General features: G+C 38.8%; 2 protein-coding genes and 1 long non-coding RNA gene across 6 annotated transcripts in view; 2 read left to right on the forward strand and 1 right to left on the reverse strand.

Annotated features, from left to right (window-relative positions):
- Positions 1 to 10,653, forward strand: part of LOC137240749 (clavesin-1) — a 49,355-nt gene extending 38,702 nt beyond the window's left edge. The window contains exons 3-4 of the mRNA XM_067767427.1: positions 5,725 to 6,186; positions 9,139 to 10,653. Coding sequence (XP_067623528.1) covers positions 5,725 to 6,186; positions 9,139 to 9,321 — 645 coding nt within the window. The 3' untranslated portion in view covers positions 9,322 to 10,653. The remainder of the gene's footprint in view (positions 1 to 5,724; positions 6,187 to 9,138) is intronic.
- On the reverse strand, positions 9,656 to 18,915 carry muc (dihydrolipoamide S-acetyltransferase muc). 4 transcript variants are annotated; one of them, XM_067767424.1, is made up of 8 exons: positions 18,531 to 18,915; positions 13,891 to 14,075; positions 13,434 to 13,829; positions 13,129 to 13,295; positions 12,919 to 13,067; positions 12,645 to 12,844; positions 11,036 to 11,138; positions 9,656 to 10,974 (listed from the first exon to the last, which is right to left on the reverse strand). In XM_067767424.1, the coding sequence occupies exons 1-8, from the start codon at positions 18,659 to 18,661 to the stop codon at positions 10,845 to 10,847; spliced, it is 1,461 nt and encodes a 486-aa protein (XP_067623525.1). In that variant the 5' UTR covers positions 18,662 to 18,915; the 3' UTR covers positions 9,656 to 10,844. The 4 variants fall into 4 exon arrangements, with proteins under 4 accessions (XP_067623525.1, XP_067623527.1, XP_067623526.1 ...); XM_067767426.1 differs by having other exon boundaries at positions 13,530 to 13,829; positions 18,531 to 18,914; XM_067767425.1 differs by having other exon boundaries at positions 13,129 to 13,343; positions 13,530 to 13,829; positions 18,531 to 18,914.
- On the forward strand, positions 18,198 to 18,912 carry LOC137240750 (uncharacterized). The gene is made up of 2 exons (XR_010949822.1): positions 18,198 to 18,326; positions 18,388 to 18,912. It is a non-coding gene; the product is annotated as an uncharacterized lncRNA (long non-coding RNA).
- Positions 18,916 to 20,895: the final 1,980 nt, after the last annotated feature.

Here is a 20,895-nt window from a genome sequence, read left to right on the forward strand (position 1 = left end):
GTTTACACACTTTATAAGGCATTTATACGGTTACATGAGTCCCCCTAATGACTTTTTGGCTGGGCCTGAGGAGATAATAAAAACATCAAACAAACATCTGTTTCTCAGGGGCCCGCGATTTAGAGTTACTAAGACATTTTTTTTTTTAATTCAGGAGAGTCGTTAGTTGTTCCATGTGCAAAACCAACGAATATTGATAATGACTTTTTGCCTGGGCCTGAGGAGACAATAAAAACATCAAACAAATATGTGTTTCTCAGGAGGCCCGCGATTTAAAGGTAGTAAGAAATTTTTTTTTATTCAGGAGAGTCTTTAGTTGTTCCATTTGCAAAACCAACGAATATTGATAATGACTTTTTGCCTGTGCCTGAGGAGACAATAAAAACATCAAACAAACATGTGTTTCTCAGGGGGCCCGCGGTTTAAAGGTACTAAGAAATTTTTTTTAATTCAGTAGAGTCTTTAGTTGTTCCATGTGCAAAAGCAACGAATATTGATAAAGATTTTTTGCCTGGGCCTGAGGAGACAATAAAAACATCAAACAAACATGTGTTTCTCAGGGGGCCCGCGATTTAGAGGTACTAAGACATTTTTTTTTTTAATTGAGGTGAGTCTTTAGTTGTTCCATGTGCAAATTTTAAGCCAAATTTCAAAAGCAACGAATATTGATAATGAAATGTATGTTTACATGAATCGGAAATCTAAAAGTTTTCGTGGTGACACAATACCACCAACTCTGTATCAAAGCCCAGATTATTTAAACGACTTCGATATCGATACCGTGAATAATGAGTTTTTGCGATCTGAAGAAGTCAACGAAATAATTCGTCGAGGTCATTAAAAGTGTCCTGTTATTTTTCCACGTGATTGTAATTACGAGGCATTTCCTACCTCGTTGTTAAACAGAATCTTGCCAAATGGAGAGAAAGTGGAGTGTGACTGGTTAGTGTGGAATGCCAATAGCAATGCTTTTTATTGCCTACCATGTCGTCTATTAAGCACCAATACTTTAAATCGACTTAAAATTTATTCTGCGGATATTCGAAATTCCAGGTATGGAAGAAGCTATAGGATAAACTGCCATCACACGAAAATACTCAAGATCACATTAAATGTTATATTAAATGGCGATCTTTAAAGGCTAAAGTTGATACACTTATCAATGAACAGCTAATCACTCAAACTCAAAAGTGGAAAGAAATTTTATAATTATAATTTTGGCCACTATTTTATTTTTGGGTGAAAGAACCCTAGCTTTCAAAGGCCAAACGGTGGACATTTTTTGGGCATCTAAGATCTCATAACCCATTATGATCCGATACTTAGAGATCATTTGGAGAAAGTTAGGATTTCCCCAGACATTCAGAACGAGTTTATAGAAATTTGTTCAAAGCACGTGAGGGAAACTATATTAGATCAAGGCAAGAAAGTCAAGCATTTTGCTGTTTCGCTGATGCTACGCCTGATGCTAGTCACGTTGCCTACGTTCATTTTGCGCTAACTCCATTTCAATTCGAAAGCAACAAATTTTACAATTCAAGAACGGCTTTTGGCTTTCGTGAATTGTAACCAAAAAACTGGTCAGAAAATCGCTGATTTAATTTGCCATATTCTAGGTAAACATGAAATCCCAATAAAAGATTGTCGTGCACAAGGGTACGACAACGGCCCCAATATAAAAGGAGCTTCAGAGCACTACGTCACATTATCGACAAAAACTCGAATGCTGATTACTCGCCTTGTGCAACCCACAGTCTCAATTTATGTGGTGTTGATGCTGCAGAATGTTCTACGGCTGCAAATACTTTCTTCGGAGTTGTACAAAAATGTTTTACTATTTTCAGCAGCACTCCACTATTTTCAGCAGTACTCCTGAAAAAAAATGTACCGAGCTCTCTCATAGTCTTTCAGCCAAAAGCGAAATTTGACTGCGCAAGCATACGGAGATGTTACCGACATTCTCAAGTACATCAACAAGTTCGAATGTATATTGCTGTCCTCAATTTGGTTCAAAATACTGACTACCATTAATGAAAGAAACGTGGTCCTCCAAGCTAGAGACGCCACCATAGATGTTGAGGTTCGACATCGAGATGCCTTATTAGCTGATTTGAAGTTGATCACGAACCAATGGGAAACAATTTTAAACGAATGCAAAACCCAAAAAACGTTCTGAAGATAATTTAAATGAGATGATTACGGACGATTCAGAGTCTGATTTTAAAAACAATACATTGCTTGTGATCGTTGATTCGGTAATCACTGGCATTACTGAACGATTTGCAGCTATGAGAAATTTGAGCGAGACGTTTTCCTCTTTGTGGCAATTAATTTGTAGAAAAGTACAAGTCGGACATTTCTCAAAGCTTAGAATGCGATATAATTCACTTGAAACACATTTACGTTGCAAATTTTAATAAAGGTCTGTCACCATCGGAATTGCTAAATGCCATCTACATATGTAGGTTCAAAATCTGTATACGATTTTCTGCAACATTTGTGTTGTTTTACGTATCTTTTGCACTATACCTGTCACTGTAGCTAGTGCAGAACGTTCCTTCAGCGTCCTTTCAAGAATCAAAAACTTTCATAGATCGTGTTCATATCAAGAGCGAGTTTAAGGACTTGCCACGCTTTGTGTTGAATCCGTTTTAGCAGGACAATTAAATTTTGATATTATTATAAAAAAAATTTTGCAGCGAAAAAAGCAAGAAAATCCACTCTTTGATATCCGAACCTTCTATATTGAATAATTAAAATTTATAATCATCATTAAATTTATCAGAAATGTATTAAAATATTACCAAAATAACTACAAAAGATTATTTGAAACAATATGTGGTTGTTAAAAAAGAATTTTATTTCTACGTTACAATAAAATAGTATAAACAGTAAATATTCTGTGTTAATTTTATTTTCAGCTCTTAGTCCAAAAATCATTTAGTTGATGTGGCAAATATTCTTTTTGATGTAATCCATCAATAATGATTCATGAATGAGACATCATCAATTCAAATTAATCAAATGTATTATTGGTTCTTTTATAGGGGGCCCGTAAATTGTTTAGTCCCGGGCCCGGTTTTTTTCTCTACGGCCCTGGATACAATAACTTTAAGGATCATAGTCTTTATTTTGCTTTTAAACTATATGGATAATGTTTTTTATGTTTTTTCATAATTTAAAAAAAAATTATAAGTTATCTGTTGATTTTCTTTATACAATTTGACCAAAATATTTAAGCCTTAAAAATCGATCACGCAAAATCCATCGGTAGGTTGAGTTGTCACGGAATGCCCCACATTAAAGTATTTGAGTTATAAAAAATACCTAAGCCCGATGCGACTTTAAATAAGAATTAAACTTGAACTTACCACTATGGCTCTTTAAACTAAGATGAAGAATGTAATATTGTATTAGGTTGGGCTGGTTAAGACAAAATGACACACTAAGTCTAGTTTGTATTGGTATCTATTACTTATTATTGTCCCCTACTGTTGCAGAAAAATGTAAGACTTGCTGCATTAAGACTTCAAAATATTTCTGAGTTGAAGATTGAAGGTTATAAGAAATTTCATGGGAAATCCCATTTTGCAACTACGTAATGTAATGGCTCTTGTACTCAGAATGTAACATATCTTTGAGGTATCCATTGTGGACAGAACTCTTTGGGTCCCAAAGTTTGGGAAAAAGGGAATCGATATACTGATCTTAAAAACGGAAACTGGTATCTACGGGGATGCTCACCATTTTTTGGCAGAAATCCATACACTAGAAGTTTGCGGTAAAGAATGCCTACAAATAGGTTTTTACTCGAGTAATATCCTCATTATGCCAGACAGCCTCGCAGTTCTACACAATTACTTCTATATTAGTGGATGAATGCATTGTAGTCCTTAATGATCTGGGAGCCAAAAACAAGGTTTTGTTAGGATGGGTTCCCGGGTATCAGGGAAATGAAGGTAATGAACGGGCAGACTACCTAGCCAAGCAGAGCCCTGCTATGGACTCACAAAGGCACACACTATGAAAACCATAAGTAGTAGTAGTAGGAAATCAAAGCAGTTGATACAATAGTGAACTGAATGTCCAGGACAAAGACAGGTCGAATTGTTCACACTACCAGCAACGACAGTATTAGACAAAAATCACTAATCCAAATCAATCTCATGTTTTGTGCGTTGGAGGATTAAACGCCGGCTCATATTCTCTACGGATACGTTGCTCTGGCAAGGTAGAGCCTGTTGTTGTTGTTGTTGTAGCAAGAAAAGCCATCGATCATTTCAATATTAACCTAACCTTTCTGAGAAATTTTAAAGAACAAGTGCTAAAAGAAAAAATGGATACCCAAAAGGATTTCTTCGTTAGAACCGTTATTTTTTTTTTTCATCTACTTCAAAATCGTTCTCCACTTCCCCGCCAACTATCATAACGTAACATATAACCTATAATGAGTTTACAGGCGTTAAGCCTTTTTATTCCTTTGGTAAAAGAGCTCCCTATAGGAATTTATAGTGTTCTGTTTTGTTTTCAAGACTAAACAAGTAAGGAAGGCTAAGTTCGGGTGTAACCGAACATTACATACTCAGTTGAGAGCTTTGGAGACAAAATAAGGGAAATCGCCATGTAGGAAAATGAACCTAGGGTAACCCTGGAATGTGTTTGTATGACATGGGTATCAAATGGAAGGTATTAAAGAGTATTTTAAAAGGGAGTGGGCCATAGTTCTATAGGTGGACGCCTTTTCGAGATATCGCCATAAGGGTGGACCAGGGGTGACTCTAAAACGTGTTTGTACGATATGGGTATCAAATTCAAGGTATTAATGAGGGTTTTAAAAGGGAGTGGCCCCTAGTCGTATATGTGAACGAGTTTCGAGATATCGACCAAAATGTGGACCAGGATGACCCAGAACATCATCTGTCGGGTACCGCAAATTTATTTATATATGCAATATCACGAACAGTATTCCTGCCATGATTCCAAATGCTTTTGATTTCGCCCTGCTGGAATTTTTCATTTTCTTCTACTTAATATGGTAGGTGTCACACCCATTTTACAAAGTTTTTTCAAAAGTTATGTATACCTTGCGTCAAAAAATCAATCCAATCACCATGCTTCATCCCTCTTTTCGTAGTTGGTACAGAATTATGGCATTTTTTCATTTTTCGAAATTTTCGATATCGAAAAAGTGGGCCTGGTCATAATCGTATTTCGCCCATTTTTAATACCAAGATAAAGTGAGTTCAGATAAGTACGTAAACTAAGTTTAGTAAAGATATATCGATGTTGAAGTTATCGTGTTAACGGCCAGACTCGGAAGGTCGACTGTGTATAAAAACTGGGCGTGGCTTCAACCGATTTCGCCCATTTTCACAAAAAACGGTTATCATCATAGAAGCAATGCACTTACCTCAAAATTTACTCAAGTTATCGTGTTCACGGACAGACAGACGGACGGACGGACGGACATGGGTAAATGGATTTCTTTTTTCGCCCAGATCATTTTGATATATAGAGGTCTATATCTATCTCGATTAGTTTATGCCGTTACGGTACCGTTATGCGAGCAAAATTAATATACTCTGTGAGCTCTGCTCAGCTTAGTATAAAAAAGGTCTAGTCTACTCAATAGAAATAAGCATTGTTTCTGCAAATTTGTAGCCACTCGTAGGCTATCAGAAATTCATTATAACCATCTCATTTATTTATTTTCTCCCCTTTCAGATGCGTACAACAGCCTCATTTCGCAAGGATAATGCTGCCCTCGTCCATGGTCTAGTCATCGAACAACTAAAAGACAAATTCATCAAATACGGTATTGTGAATGTTTTAAAGAATTGTGATCAATTAGGACGTCGTATATTAATTGTAAATTGTGGTGAGCTTTGGGATCCCAATTCAGTTCCTTCCGATGATGTCTTTCGCATGTTATATATGGTACATATTGCTGCTCAACTTGAGCCTGAGACACAAATTCGCGGTGTGGTTTGTATAATGGACTTTGATGGTCTATCAATGAAGCAAGTCAGAGCTTTGTCGCCCAGTTTTTCAAAACGTCTACTCACCTTCATACAAGATGCAATGCCTTTGCGTATGAAGGAGGTACATTTTGTGAAGCAACCGTTCATCTTTAAAATGGTGTGGGCACTCTTCAAGCCATTTGTTCGCGAGAAACTCAATAAGAGGGTAAGTGGGTGGAGTACATAAAATTTAGCTTAAGTTACTTCAAGATAGCTCCGAACAAAAATCTAGTCTAAGCAAAATGGATCCGTCTATCCTTTTTATATTAAAATATTATCATGTGCTTAGCAGAGTCCTTACCTCGCCCTATCCAATTGGTGCGATCACACACTAAGTGTCTACATCCTCTAGCAGAAGTCCAAGGAAACTTGCAGATATATGAGTGTTAGAGCTGTTGATTCCACATTAAAATTGAAAAGAAGTTTGGTGACCAGTGACAACACATTTTTCAATCCAATTCAATTCAATTCGTGCATGCAGGAAATTTGTACATTTCGTATGCCGGGCTTGGGTATAAATGGGCATTTTCTCCACTCCATACCATCGGGATATATGCCAATTTGAAGCTATCTTTCTAATGTTGTTGTTGTTGTTGTAGCGATAAGGACTCTTCCCGAAGGTCTTGTGGAGTGTTATCGATGTTGATGGTTCTTTGCCGGATGCAGATCCAGTACGTTCCGGTATGTTATGACCACATGCGACCTTCTTGCCCATTCCGCCCTCCCACCCTCTAGATACATGACGAGTTCAGGGTCGCCAGAGCCTCGGCTGTTAATGAAACAGGTTTCGCCACGGATAGGTGAGGTTCACAATTGGGTTTTGAGAAGCTATATATTGCGCTGGCAACCAGAAAGGGTTGCACTACACAACACCTTGAATCTGGTATTTTAGTCGCCTATTACGACAGGCATACCTACCGCGGGTATATTCTGACCCCCTAAACCGCTGGGGAAATATCTTTCATGATCTTTGTTAGGCGCGGCGTCAATGAAAGGCTGGATGCATACCGTTCAGCCCGGACATTTGTCGCGCTCAAATTACCCTTTTTGCCCATCTAGATGCGTGCTCCCTAAAAAGGTCGTGTTACTGGAATATGGACCATCGCGAAGTCTTGTCTATTTCCATTTCTCGTTCAGGGCTATTTGAAGTGGTTCTTTTGTGCTTTGCTTATTGTAAGGCGTTATATTTTCCATTATTACTCCTCCCAGCTTACCATGCGTTATGTCTGGTTGAAGACCTTCCACTCGGTTTTCCTAATCGCCGAGAGCTTGATCGACCACAAAGTAGTTTTTTGCGTGGACTCTGTGATTCGCGGCACTATATACCTGAACATGTCCCAGTTGGTTTTCCTGGCGTTATTTTTGGGTGGTCCGTTTAGTAAGCTCCTCATGGAACTTGGGGGTGGGGAGGGAGGGATGGCCTGAAGGTTTAATGTGGCCATATAAATCGTTCCCGAGATGGTCGGGCTAGCACCTTAATGTTGCTGTGTTACCGGAGCGTACCGGATTTGTATCCGGCAAAGGACCATCACATTGATAACACTCCCCAAAACTTTTGGGGAGCAATCTTATCGCTACAACAACAACAACAACAGGAGACCGTCCATCGGGATTCAAGGGGTTGTGTAGCGCAACATATAGCTTCTCCAACCCAATTGTCAACCTCACTTTCACTAGCAGACGAGGCTCTGGCAACCCCAAGCTCCTCATGGAACTTGGTGGTGGGGAGGAAGGGATGACCTGAAGGTTCAATGTGGCCATAAAAAACGTTCCCGAGATGGTCGGGCCAGCACCTTAATGGTGCTGTGTTACCGGAGCGTATCGGATCTGTATCCGACAAAGGACCATTACATCGATAACACTCCCCAAAGCCTTCGGGGAGTAACCTAATCGCTACAACAACAACAACCGTCCATCTGGACACCAGATCTTCTTCTTCTTGAATGCGCTGACGGTCGATCGGCACACCAACGGAACAAGCGGATTTCATAATTTGGGAAAAATTTAAACAACGTGACATAAGGACGGACAAGGCGACAGCTGTTTCGATTATACCTTGTAAATCTCGAAACTTGGTTTCTCTGAAAACCGCCATACAAACAGGCATAACTTCAACACATAACTACATACGAATTATGTGATGTAATATATGCGAAAAGAAAGAAATTGGAAAACTTTACAACAACTAAAGCATGACGTAGCTGAATGCGTTTATAACCATTTCAACTATCGTAGGAGTGCGGGTTCGACTCCCACTCCCGGGAGAAAAGGTTTTGAAGAGATTTACAAGGTATAATCGAAACAGCTGTCGCCTTGTCCGTCCTGATGTCACGTTGTTTAAATTTTTCCCAAATTATTAAATAAATTATAAAATTAAAAAATTGCTTGAAATAAATGTTTTCATACATTTAAAGCGATACTGGCAATCCCCGGTTAACTCATATAAGTGAACAAGCGGATGTTTAACTTTGTTCAGTTTCTGGTTTACAGTCAAAGAAAATAACAAGAAAGGCCTTTTGTGTTTTATGCGGACTTTTCGATATTTTATTTGGTTCGTCTTCAATACAACCCTTTTTATTTCAATACAACCCTTTTTAGCCCGTTTTCCATTAACATCATAGAGCTTGCCGACTAAGCAGGGCTTTATCACCAACCGCGTTACTTTGGCACGTCTCCACTCTGGATACCGTCTTTTACTTATGCAGATTAACCGTAGACTCCCAGCACTATTCGAACTATTTTGACTTTTTTCCTTAAACCAAATCATCTAACACCACTCTTGCTTGGGCGTCAACCGAAATAGGATTTGATTAAATTCAAAATATTTTTTGGTAACTGAAAAACCACTTCCTGCGGCGGTGAAAATGTTTGTCAGGATAATAACACGGTTATGTTTCTATGACAATAGCTTCCCCGAAGATTTTATAGAATGCTGTTTTCAATTAAAAATAGTTCGAGTCGCCTTCGTGCTTAAACCCAACTGAAGTGGAAATGAGCTGTGATGTCTTTCTTGGTGGATTCCAATCTCATTTTGATTGCATAATTTAAGAAATTATTACCAAATAAATAGCTACATATAATCATCTTTATAAAATAATGTTTCTTCCTTTTCTTCCAGATGCACTTCCATGGCGGCGATATGAAATCACTGCAAAAATTCATTTCGCCCGAAATCCTGCCCGAAAATTACAAAGGTACATTGCCAAAAATTGATTATGGTGGCGCTGATTGGTTCCCAGCAGTTGAGAAGCATACTGATTTTGTTAAGGAATGGTCCGAAATGGGACCAGCGAAATGGTAATCACCGCGAGATTACCACAGCATATAAATGATGCTGTCGTAACCAAAGGCTGTACATTCCTTCTCATTTCGTTTTATTTCTTCTATGCCTTTTTTGAAGAGTAAATTACTTTTCATTTTATTTTAAGGTACAAAAAAGGCGACAATTCATTAAAATGTGTTTATACAAAATTTTATACAATAACTTTAAACAAAGAATTTAAGACACTGTTTCAGCTTAATGCGTATTTTCACTTAGTTTGTAAGGCATTATTCCACTTTTTCATTATACATATAAAACACTGTTTAGTGCAAATAAAAATGTTTTTAAAAAATTACTTTTTTTCATTTATTTATTATTATTGTATTTTCCTTCATTTTTATTAACTTTTCTATACATATTTGTATTGATTAATTCAAATACAACAATTATATTGTTACTTCTTTCTTTTTTTCACATATCGCTCATTTACTTCAATAGTGTCATAACTCAAAAAACACCATTTTCCAGGAGAGCCATTCACAGATTTTAACTGCCATATGTTGAGCATATTAAGGCATATTTTCATTTTTATAGCACGTGGTAAATTTTTAACTCATCAGAAAGATTTTTTTATACAACATAGATCATGATATTGGGTACGTTTATATGTTATTAACACAAAAGTGGTGTTTTTTGAGTTATGACACTATTGAAGTAAATGAGCGATATGCTAATAGTCATGAGAATGAAAACATTGCTAGTTTTCTCTATTTAAAAGGACTCATTGAGACAAAATATTAAAATAAAATAAAAACAATAATGTAGCAAGCTGCCTTTACGGGCATGACACATTGATTTTAATAACAAAATTTCAAACCAAGATTAATTTTTGCAATTATATTTTGAAAAATTACTATACCTTTTAGGTAAATAAAAGTCCGCAGGTGTACAAAAAATATACATATTTTTCTATATACATACATGCATGTTACTTATAGCGCGTTATCATTGATAAATTACTAGAATGAAAGTTAAACTTTTCGTAAAACTTACTTGATAACTATATTTGTATGAGAATAGTGCAATGAATTACAATCATTCCTTTTTGTTATCTTCTTTCTTATCGGCAGTAATTGTACACTACATACTTTGAATATCATACTCTTCGTTTTTTTTTTTTTTTGTGGATTACCCATTACTAAATTAATTAATTACAAAATATAACATTGATTTCAATTTCATATTTTTGGGTTTTCCAATTTAATTAGCAAAATGAATAACAAACTAAGTTTAATTAATCAATCGATCACATATCAGCTGATTCAAAATCAATTAGAAATAATTTAAAATTAAAGAAACGAAAAATAAAAATTCACATAATTGCGTATTATTATTTTTTTAATAAACAGGGGTAAAGGTGCTTATGGTAGCGTTTAGGTGTGCTCTGTTGCAACACAGCAGCGTCCTGCTTTTGATTTATTCGTTGGTCGCACAAGTGAAGTACGCTTAACTGCATGTGAGTGAGAAGAATTAATGTATGAAGGTATTTCAAGATATTAAGCTTATAGAATCATTGTTTGTGGATCTTCTATGAAGTCGCGGAAATATTGCAGCCATTTGGCAGCAACAGCGCCATCAACAGTTCTATGATCTGCACTAAGGGTCACGTTCATAACGCTTACTTCTTTGAAACTGTAATTAAAGCGCATATGAGTAAAATTTTATATATGTATATGCATTGGTGCATGCATACCCTTTAAGACTATCGGGATCGAGTACCAATTTCTTTGTTGTGGCGCCAATTGCCAAAATGCATGATTGTGGCGGATTTATGACAGCACAGAATTGTGAGACTCCTAAAAGTAAAAAAAAAAAATAAATGTAAGGCGCGATAACCTCCGAAGAGATCTAAGGCCGAATTCTCTTCCAATTTGCGTCGTGCTCCTATTGATTTTCCCTACAAATCGGCCGGACGGGACCTACATGTTTTATGCCGACTCCGAACGTATCTGCAAGGCAGATGAGTTTTCACTGAGAGCTTTTCATGGCAGAAATACACCCGGAGCGCTTGCCAAACACTGCCGAGGGGCGACCCCGCTTAGACAAATTTTCTTCTAATTGAAAAACCTTATTTCTAAAATTTTGATGTTTCTTTGCCCGGGGTGTGAACCCAGGGCATATGGTGTGGTAGGCGGAGCACGCTACCATCACACCATGGTGGCCGCCGACTCCTAAAAGTATGCAATATTAATAAAAGTTATTTAGGAAAAATGTCACCTTAAAAAAAGTATGGGGAAAATGCTATATCGCACACTTAGATCAATAGGGATTTAACTCAAAAATGTGAAATTTCGAAGTAATAAGTATCTCCAGACTTTCCAACTCAATACGCACCGAACTGTATACTCGGGTTTTTAATACCTGCACTTATCAACCAGAAAAGATTTTGCAAAAATTTAAAATTGCATTGGCGCATATAGGAAAGACAGTGGTAATAGTGCAGTTTACGGTACCCACCGAAATTTGGGCCAAAATTTTCGATTGAGGTATCAAAAGACGCGTATTCACGTCTAGATCAAGAATCCGAAAGCGGAAGTTAACTTTTTTTACCCGTTCAAAACGAAAAACCGAAAAAAGACCAGCGGGTCCCCTTTCTGCGTTGGCGGCCTTCGGCCGCGCTTATAAAAAATAACCCTTGGCTACACCATGCCAAGTCCGGGTGTGTGGTATAACCGTGGCTACCGCCACGGTGATGCACAATTTTTTTTTGTGGGTACAAACAACAACACGCACATTAAAATCGCCAACTTCAACTGCAAATATCTCCGGACAGAGATAAAATTTTTCTTTTCCGCCTTCGGATTATTGTTCTCGAGATTAATGCGCGTCTTTTGATACCTCACTCGAAAATCTTGGCCCAACTTTAGGGTGGGTACCGTAAACTGCACTACTACCAACACAATTTTTTGAATTGATCGCTGTTTTGATCTAGGTATACGATGTGATCACCCGGTATATCAAAATCGCAAAACAGAAAATTTAATAAACGATAATCGACGGTTGAGTGGAAAACGCGCTTTCTTAGAAAATACATATTTCGCAAACGTTTTATCCAGTAAGCATCTGAAGAAACTCCATTTAGTTGAAGAACGCCATAACTCAAATTAGATTCAAAAACACCCTTGAAACATTTTTAAGATACAGCGTTTTTAAGTATGTTCTAGTATATGGTATTCTTCAACTTTTTGTGGAAATATCGCGTTTTTAAACATTTTTTTTTTTTCATATATAAAATTCTCAACTTGACCTTACACCGCAATGACTTAAAGAACCCTCCTGCCATTCTTCAAAGCTATACTCACCCATCATGCCTAGGTTGGACACGCAGACAGTACCACCCTGGAATTCTTGAGGCTTCAATTTGTTTTCTCTGGCTTTGGCAGCTAACGATTTTGTCTCCTTAGAAATATCGATAACACCCTTACGGTCAGCACTAAAAACTATTGGCGTTATTAAGCCAGTTTCAGTTGAAACGGCCATTGAGACATCGACATTATCAAACCTGTGAGGGAAAAGTTTACAGTTTTAGTGTGAACGCATAATTCTATACAAACAAAATTTTCTGCCGCCACTCACTGTCTTATCACATTCTCCATCCAATATGAATTTGATTCCGGCACTTTGCGACATGCTGTGGCAGTGGCTTTAATAATAAAATCGTTCACTGAAACACGCACACCTTCCTTCTCATACTTTTTGTTTATCTTTGCACGCAACTTGAGCAACTAGAAAGTAAAAATTTGGGCAATTTTTTTAAGCTATATTAACAAATTTACATTCACTTACATTCTCCATATTACATTCCATAGTAACATAATAGTGTGGTATTTGTTGTTTCGATTCCTTTAGTCGTTTTGCAATCACACCACGCACGTTCGTAACTGGTATATCGATGTAGCCGCCTTGTGGTACTATAGCTCCTGGCGCTCCTGCTGCAGGTGCTGCTGCGATGCCTGCAAGATCAGTAGATTTTATTGACCCAAAGATGCCTGTGCCTTTACCTGCATGCGTAATATTCAACAAAAAAAACCAATTATTAGTAAGCTATTTAGATGGTTAGATTTTAACAATAGGATTTATAAGAACGAAACCTTGCAATCGAAGATTCTGTGCTTCGGCCAATTTTTTAGCCATGGGACTGGCATAAACACGTTCACCTCGTTGCTCAACGGCAGTCATGGGCTTACCACCGACGGGTGCAGCAGAAGCAGGTGCATTTGCAACTGGTGAAGGTGGTGGTGGTGGTGGTGGTGGTGCAGCTGCTGCTGGTGCCGCAGCGGCGGCAGGTTTTGCAGCTGCAGGTGCATCATCAACAAAGTCCTTGAATGCAGCCACGTCCGCTTGTTCCGATACAATAATACAAACAAGTTTACCAATAGCAACATCTTTAGTACCGGCCTGTACAACAATTTTTGCTAAATAACCTTCTTCTGGTGTTTCGAAGCCCATTGTTGCCTTATCAGTTTCAATTTCAGCCAGCAAGTCACCTAAGGGTGGATACAAAAATTGTTTAGTTTAAGTTATGCTCATGAAGTATTTATTGATTACCTTCATTCAATTTATCACCCTCTTTTTTTTCCCAACTTATAATGGTACCCTGCTCCATGGTTGGTGAGAGTGCTGGCAATGCCACTCTAATGTGCGGTGGTAGGTCGGCATAAGTACGCGCGAAATTCGTGCTCCACATATTTATTGGCTTCTGGACTACGGCTAAACGATTTTTTGGGGTAAGGCTGGAAAGTAGAAAGAGAAGTTTAGGTGATGTCCGTCCCGTGGAGAATATCAAATCCGTCTGCGTTTTAAAATTATGTTACAACTGCAATAAAATATCTTTGACGGCCGGAACTCGGCTTAATTTGCATCGGGTTTTAACTGAACCAAGAAAATAAAACATGACACTTTCTAACACTTAGCCAACTGCAGCCACACTCCAAAATTTGGTAAAGTACCTTTTTTGATTGCCAAAGTTAAAAAGCAAATTTGAGCAATAGCTGTTATGAGACGATAGGAGTCATTTCTCTCACTATGTTGACAGGGTGGGTTTGTAGTTCCAAGGGGGAGCACTACATCGCCTGTTGTTGTTGTTGTTGTTGTAGCAATGCTCGCCCCACCTAATAGCCGCGACCGATCACAAATTGTCATCAATATCCTCTAACGGGAGTCCAAGGAAACTTGCCGTTTCAACAGGGGTGGACCATAAGGAAAGGGGTGTTAGAGGCGTTGGTTCCACATTACAATTAAAGAGATGGTTGGTGTCATGTGGGGTCACATTGCAAGCAGGGCATACATTTTGTATGTCGGGGTTGGTTCTGGATAGGTAAGAGTTTAACCTGTTACAGTATCCAGAACGAAGTTGAGCAAGAGTGACACGCGTTTCCCTGGGGAGTATGCGTTCCTCTTCTGCGAGTTCTGGATATTTTTCTTCAAGTACTGGATTCACCGGGCAATTCCCGACATAAAGGTCCGACGCCTGTCTATGGAGTTCACCAAGGACCTGCTTGTGTTTTTCCGCTTCCTACGGCTGGGTTCTCAGGTGCCGTATTTCCTCAAAATGCTTACGGAGATGACTCCTTAGGCCCCTAGGCGGTGCTGGTTCGTCAATCAGATTCTGGGTATTCAACAGAAACTGTTTGGTCAGCATCTCATTTCTCTCCCTGATGGGGAGTATTCTCGCCTCATTATGCAGATGGTGTTCTGGGGACATAAGAAGACAGCCCGTGGCGATTCTGGGAGCAGTATTTTGGCAGGCCTGTAGTTTCTTCCAGTGGGTGGTTTTTAGGCTTGGCGACCATATGGGTGACGCGTAGCACGTAATCGGGTGGCTAATTGCTTTGTATGTGGTCAAGAGCGTTTCTTTATCTTTTTCCCAGGTACTGCCAGCAAGGGATTTGAGGATTTTATTACGGCTCTGAATTCTTGGAACAATTGCGGTTGCGTGCGCACCAAAATGTAGATCCTGATCAAACGTCACACCTAAGATTTTGGGGTGTAGGACAGTCGGTAGCGTAGTGCCATCGACGTGGTTGTTCAATATGGTCGACATTTGGGGCGTCCATGTTGTAAATAAGGTCGCGGAAGATTTAGTCGGTGACAATGCCAGGTTTCGCGAGGCGAACAAACTGGAGAGATCAGGGAGATAGCTTTTGATAGGTCTAACGCTACGAGTACTGTTCTATGGTGGGGATATTGATTCAAACCGCAATTTATCTGGGTGCTAATGACATTTAGCGCGGAGGTAGTGCTATGGAGTTTTCTGAAGCCATGCTGATGAGGGGCTAGCTGCAAATGTGCTTGGAAATAAGGGATCAAAATGGCTTCAGGCGTCTTTGCCACTGGCGATAGGAGAGATATCGGACGATATGACTCACCTACGTTAGCTGGTTTCCCAGGCTTTAGTAGCGGGACCACCTTGGCCATTTTCCATTTCTCGGGTATGACAAAGGTGGAAAGAGACAGGTTGAAGACATGCGCTAAATATTTGAAACCCTCTTTCCCTAGGTTTTTAAGCATTGGCATGGCTATGCCGTCTGGGCCCACTGCTTTGGATGGTTTAGCGCGACCAATGGCATCCTCAACCTCTCTAGCGGTGATGGTAATTGGTGACGCGCTGAGTTTGTGTTTATGTGCGTGTCTATTGGCTCTCCGTCTATCTTTGTCGACCGTATGATGCATTATATATTGTCGGCAGAAAGCGCTCGCGCATTTTTTCGCATCCGACAGCACCTTATCGCCAAAGGCGATGGAAACTTTGTCTTTGTGCTTAGTCGGATTCGATAGGGACTTTACGGTGGACCTACACCGGTAGAGAGGTTACAACCTCTTAGGTGCTTTCCCATTTCGCCCGCTTGTGTTCGTCCACAAGCAATCTGATGCGTTGGTTTATATCCCTTATTTGGGGGTCGCCTGGATCAAGCTGTCTTATAAGGTCGCGTTCCCGCGCTAAGCTCGCGGCCTCCGCCGGGAAGTGGGGCCGGATTTCGGGAATTCTCCCGGCGGGAATGAAATGTGCCGAGGCGGATTCAATGACCTTACGGAAGGCACGCTCCCCTTGGCGGGCATCAGTCGGGATAGGGAGGGCAGCAAAGCTGCTGTCTGTTGCAGATTTATATTCTTCCCACTTTCCTTTTTTGAAGTTTATGAAAGTGCGTTTTTCGGTGACGATGAAGTCGGCGGTACGCTCGAACGAAATAAGTATGGGCAGGTGGTCGGATGCCAATGTTACCATCGGCTGCCAGTTGACGCAGTTTACGAGTTCTGCGCTCACGATTGAGATATCTGGCGAGCTATGACAGCTTCCTACCATACGTGTGGGGGCGTCTCCGTTTATTGTGCAGAACGTCGTTTCGTCTATTTGATCCGCCAACATCTCACCCCTACTGTCCGCCCGCAAGTTTGGATGCCATAGGTCGTGATGGGCATTGAAATCGCCTAAGATAATGCGATTGTTGCCAGTGAGTAAGGCCTCGGTATTAGGGCGGTATCCACTGGGGCAACAGGTGACAGGAGGGATGTAGATGTTGATGATTTCTAGATTTGCATCGCCTGACCGGACAGATCGCCTCCGCCTTGATTGCGCAATATAAAAGTTGTTACTTTATCTTCTGTATTCAAAATGAATCGAAATGAGTTTCTTCAAAAGGACCATCATGATGAGCTCGGTCCTAACAAGAAATGGATCTAAAAGAACAGAGAAAATATTCTACAAAGGGTTCTAAAACAACCGAAATTTGATTTGTAACTGTCCTCTCTCAGGAACCCAGAATCGAATGCCAAAGATTGGAAAAATTAACAGAATTATGCTCCTAAAAAACTAGAAAGCTTATATAGAGAAAAAAATTTGATTCTAGAGAGACATTGCGTTACTGAAGAACCAGACTCAGTTCTAGTAGTCCAAATAAATCGAAGGTCGCGACTTCAATACTGCCGAAAATTCTATTCCGCATGCGGTAATTTCATTTATGGTTGTTTTTGATACGAATCCTGTACGACGGGGGACTAGAGATTTTTTTGTAATTTGCTTTCCTTTCGCGAACCCGAGAGTGGAGTCTCATCTTACGAAAGACATGCCTTAAAATTCCAGCCACCATTACGTTTGGGCATTATTAATCTGCATATACTGTTAGATTTAGTTAATCCCTTTAGGTGCATAATGGGTGTAAATTCGTCATAGTTTTAGCAACTTGTATCATGAAAATGCAATATTGGTACCCAGGAGAATAAGAAAACCTAACTTATGGAATTTAAATCGCGCTTTTATGTTTTCTTTGAGCATTAAATAAGTTTTAGATGTATCGATGTTAATGGTCCTTTCCCGGGTATTGATGCAGTACGTTCTTGAAAATAACACCAATAGGGTACATTCCCCAAATTCTCGGGAGCGATTTTATATAATCACGTTCCACCTGTGCTGATTGATAAGCGCAATACACAGCTTCCGCAACCCAATTGTCAACCTCACCAACGCAGGGCGAATCCTGTTACATATATGAATGTATCATACATATATTTAGCAGGCGAAGCTCTGGCGACCCCAAGTTTCTCATGGAATATGCAGATTGCGTCAAGGGCAGCAAAGTCCCTTCAATTCATTTGCATCACGATGTCAATCATTGCTCTGGATATCGCAACAGGCTGGATACTCTCCAACTAAACCCTGACATCGTCAACTTGGTATAAGAGTAAATTTAAAATCATATTACAACTTTATAATATGTTAGTATGTAAATGTATGCATAGGACACAAACAAATCCACAAAGACTACAAGTGTACATACATATGTATACGATATACATAGTTTATGTCTGTTCACATGTGAGCGAGTAAGAAAAAAACCTTATTGCCGATTGTTATCACTTGCTAATCGTGACGCCATAATCAATTAGTGTCGATAAACTAACTTGATTCCGAAAACGCACCATCCGGTGCCTTACGATAAAATGTGTAGGGTTTGCTCTTGAATGTTGTTGTTGACTCGGAACTTAAGGTAAAAAGAAATATTGCTTTTATTTCCCTATTACATATGACATTCAAGTATTCTTTTTCAGTTATTTGCAACCCACCAAATCCAATCATCATTCGACGTTACACAATCACAATTTCTAACCTTAAAACGTCATTGACGCATCCGCTCCTCACAACTTATCAGCGATAAGACAATGGTATATTAGTTCTACTTTTTTGGACGCACCTGAGAGTTAGTAACTTCCTTGCTGTTTGCACACCTATTACACGTAAGGCTGCACGTGCTGGTCTAACTTTGGATAAAGCTGTTCCACGCAGTATCATGAGCTCGTTGCGTGCTGCAATTGTCCTCAACATCTTGACGTACTTGAAAACAACTTTTTTAATTTAAGTCCAACACCGATTTTAAACAACAAATCAATGTAAAGCAGCTAATATCGTTTATCACTTTTCTTTTTTAGCTGCAAAATGCTGTCTACTTTATTAATTCAAACAGAGTTTTTTAATTTAGTAATATTCGCGCTCCAAACACCGACCTTTCTCGGAAGGTTACATACACACAGCAAAAATTAAAGAATACTCTTTGGCAAAAATTGTTTTGAACTAAATGGTAGAATGATGTGGGAACGTCAAACTAAATAAATTTTCTGTGGGCAAAGAATGTCAAATTATTTGACATTTTCTGCAATGAAACGCGATGCACGGTAGAACCGTTCTAATTTCTGTTCGTCAATCAATGACTCAGGTTGGAAGCATACGTAACGTAACGTTTTATGTCATGTAGCACCATTCCTCTACACCTTAAGGTGGCATCAGTCAAAACTTTATGCACAACTTTTACTTTGACAGCAAAGTTGAAACATACGAACTCGTGAAAGTTAACAGAATGAATGCTTCGACTTTGTTATGGAATCGCATTTACAGTGGAAGCAGTGGCTGGGGCGGGTCCTTGCCAACCTTACTGTTCCTGCGCCATAAACAGAAAAAAAATTCCTATCATGCCTATCAAAACTCAACTGTCAAAAAGCGCAGAGACGACGCAAAACGCTTATAATTCAAAATAAAACAACATCAGGCCGAACCGGATGTCACGGACAGACCGTTAACATTCAAAAAATCCACTTAAAAAAAAAACTCAAAAAAATCTAGCGCAAAAGGAGACACAGCTAACCCAACCGGAAATGACCGGTTACTAACTGATAAAAATTAAAACAAAAAGCTGAAAATTAAAATGAAAGCAAAAAGAAAAATAAACAAAGAGGGCCGAATATATATAGGGGGCGCCGCGGGTGGTGTTGCGACGCCCGGTGCTTATCCCACCCTCAAAATCCATGGCCACCGACGCACCTAAAATTTCGGTGGCCCCTTACCTGGTAACCCTACGTGCCTTCTAAATAAATGGCGACGCCAGCATTCCCATATTATTTACAAGTTTATTTAAATTTCATTATTACTATCGTATATATGCATAAAAGAAATATTTAAAGCTATACCAATATGTATGCCACCCCCTTTTTTCTTGACAAGGGTTATAAGCGCTTGGTGTGAAAAAAAAAATTGTAAATAAACGTGCTTATGAATAGTAGATATATTACATACAAAGTAAAAATTTGGTTAAATGCCCGTTTTCGTTTCATTCACAAACTTATTCTAGGGCTTTACAGTTTGGATACAAATTCCGATAATTGGGGCCCCCTTACAAAATTAATATGTTGTTGTAGTAGAACTTATTTTTGAGTTTAACAAAATATCAATTCGGTATAACGCATTGTATAATGACACTAATATGTAATATATACTAAGAAAATTTGTTATAAACGCAATTAAGATTAAACTTGGGGTAAATCATACTCCTCGAAGAAATTGTTTCACATATTCAAGTAAAACATAACTTTTAAATTTATAGGAAAATTAACGGAATCGTTTTACATGTTCAGGTAAAACGTGTACTTTAAATTCATAGAAAAATTAACGAAATCGTTTACATGTTCAGGTAAAACGTGAACTTTTAAATTTATGGTAAAATTAACGACATCGTTTTACATGTTCAGGTAAAACGTGAACTTTTAAATTTATAGTAAGACTAACGACATCGTTTTACCTGTTCAGGCAAAATGTGAACTTTTAAAATTATAGTAAAATTAATGAAATCGTTTTACATGTTCAGGTAAAACGTAAACTGTTTCGCATATATCAGTCAGTGCTGGTATTCGTTTTTTTTCTTGCTTCTAAGTTAATTAAACCTATCTACTTAACTTTACGTTAACTCTACCTTTTTTTTTTGCATGGTATAATAAGTTAACTTTACTACAATGCAGCTTGCTCTCTTTAACTTAGGTATATGCATGTATATATGTATTACGTGTTAAGATTCTATACTAGGGTGATAGCCTTGAATTTGAATATGTCTGTATATTAACAATATATGTTGTTGCAGAGTAAAAAAAAAAAATTTAAAGAACAAGGTTGAGACTAAAAATACGTATGTTTAGTTCAGTATTGGAACGAACTCACCGCTTTAACCGCCGATATTCGTTGTCGCAATTGGGATGGCCGCAGGCCGATGTTCGCTGCCCTGTGGTTGTTATTGT

This window comes from Eurosta solidaginis, chromosome 2 (assembly GCF_040869045.1).
Source record: "Eurosta solidaginis isolate ZX-2024a chromosome 2, ASM4086904v1, whole genome shotgun sequence".
Classification (NCBI taxonomy): Eukaryota; Metazoa; Arthropoda; class Insecta; order Diptera; family Tephritidae; genus Eurosta; species Eurosta solidaginis.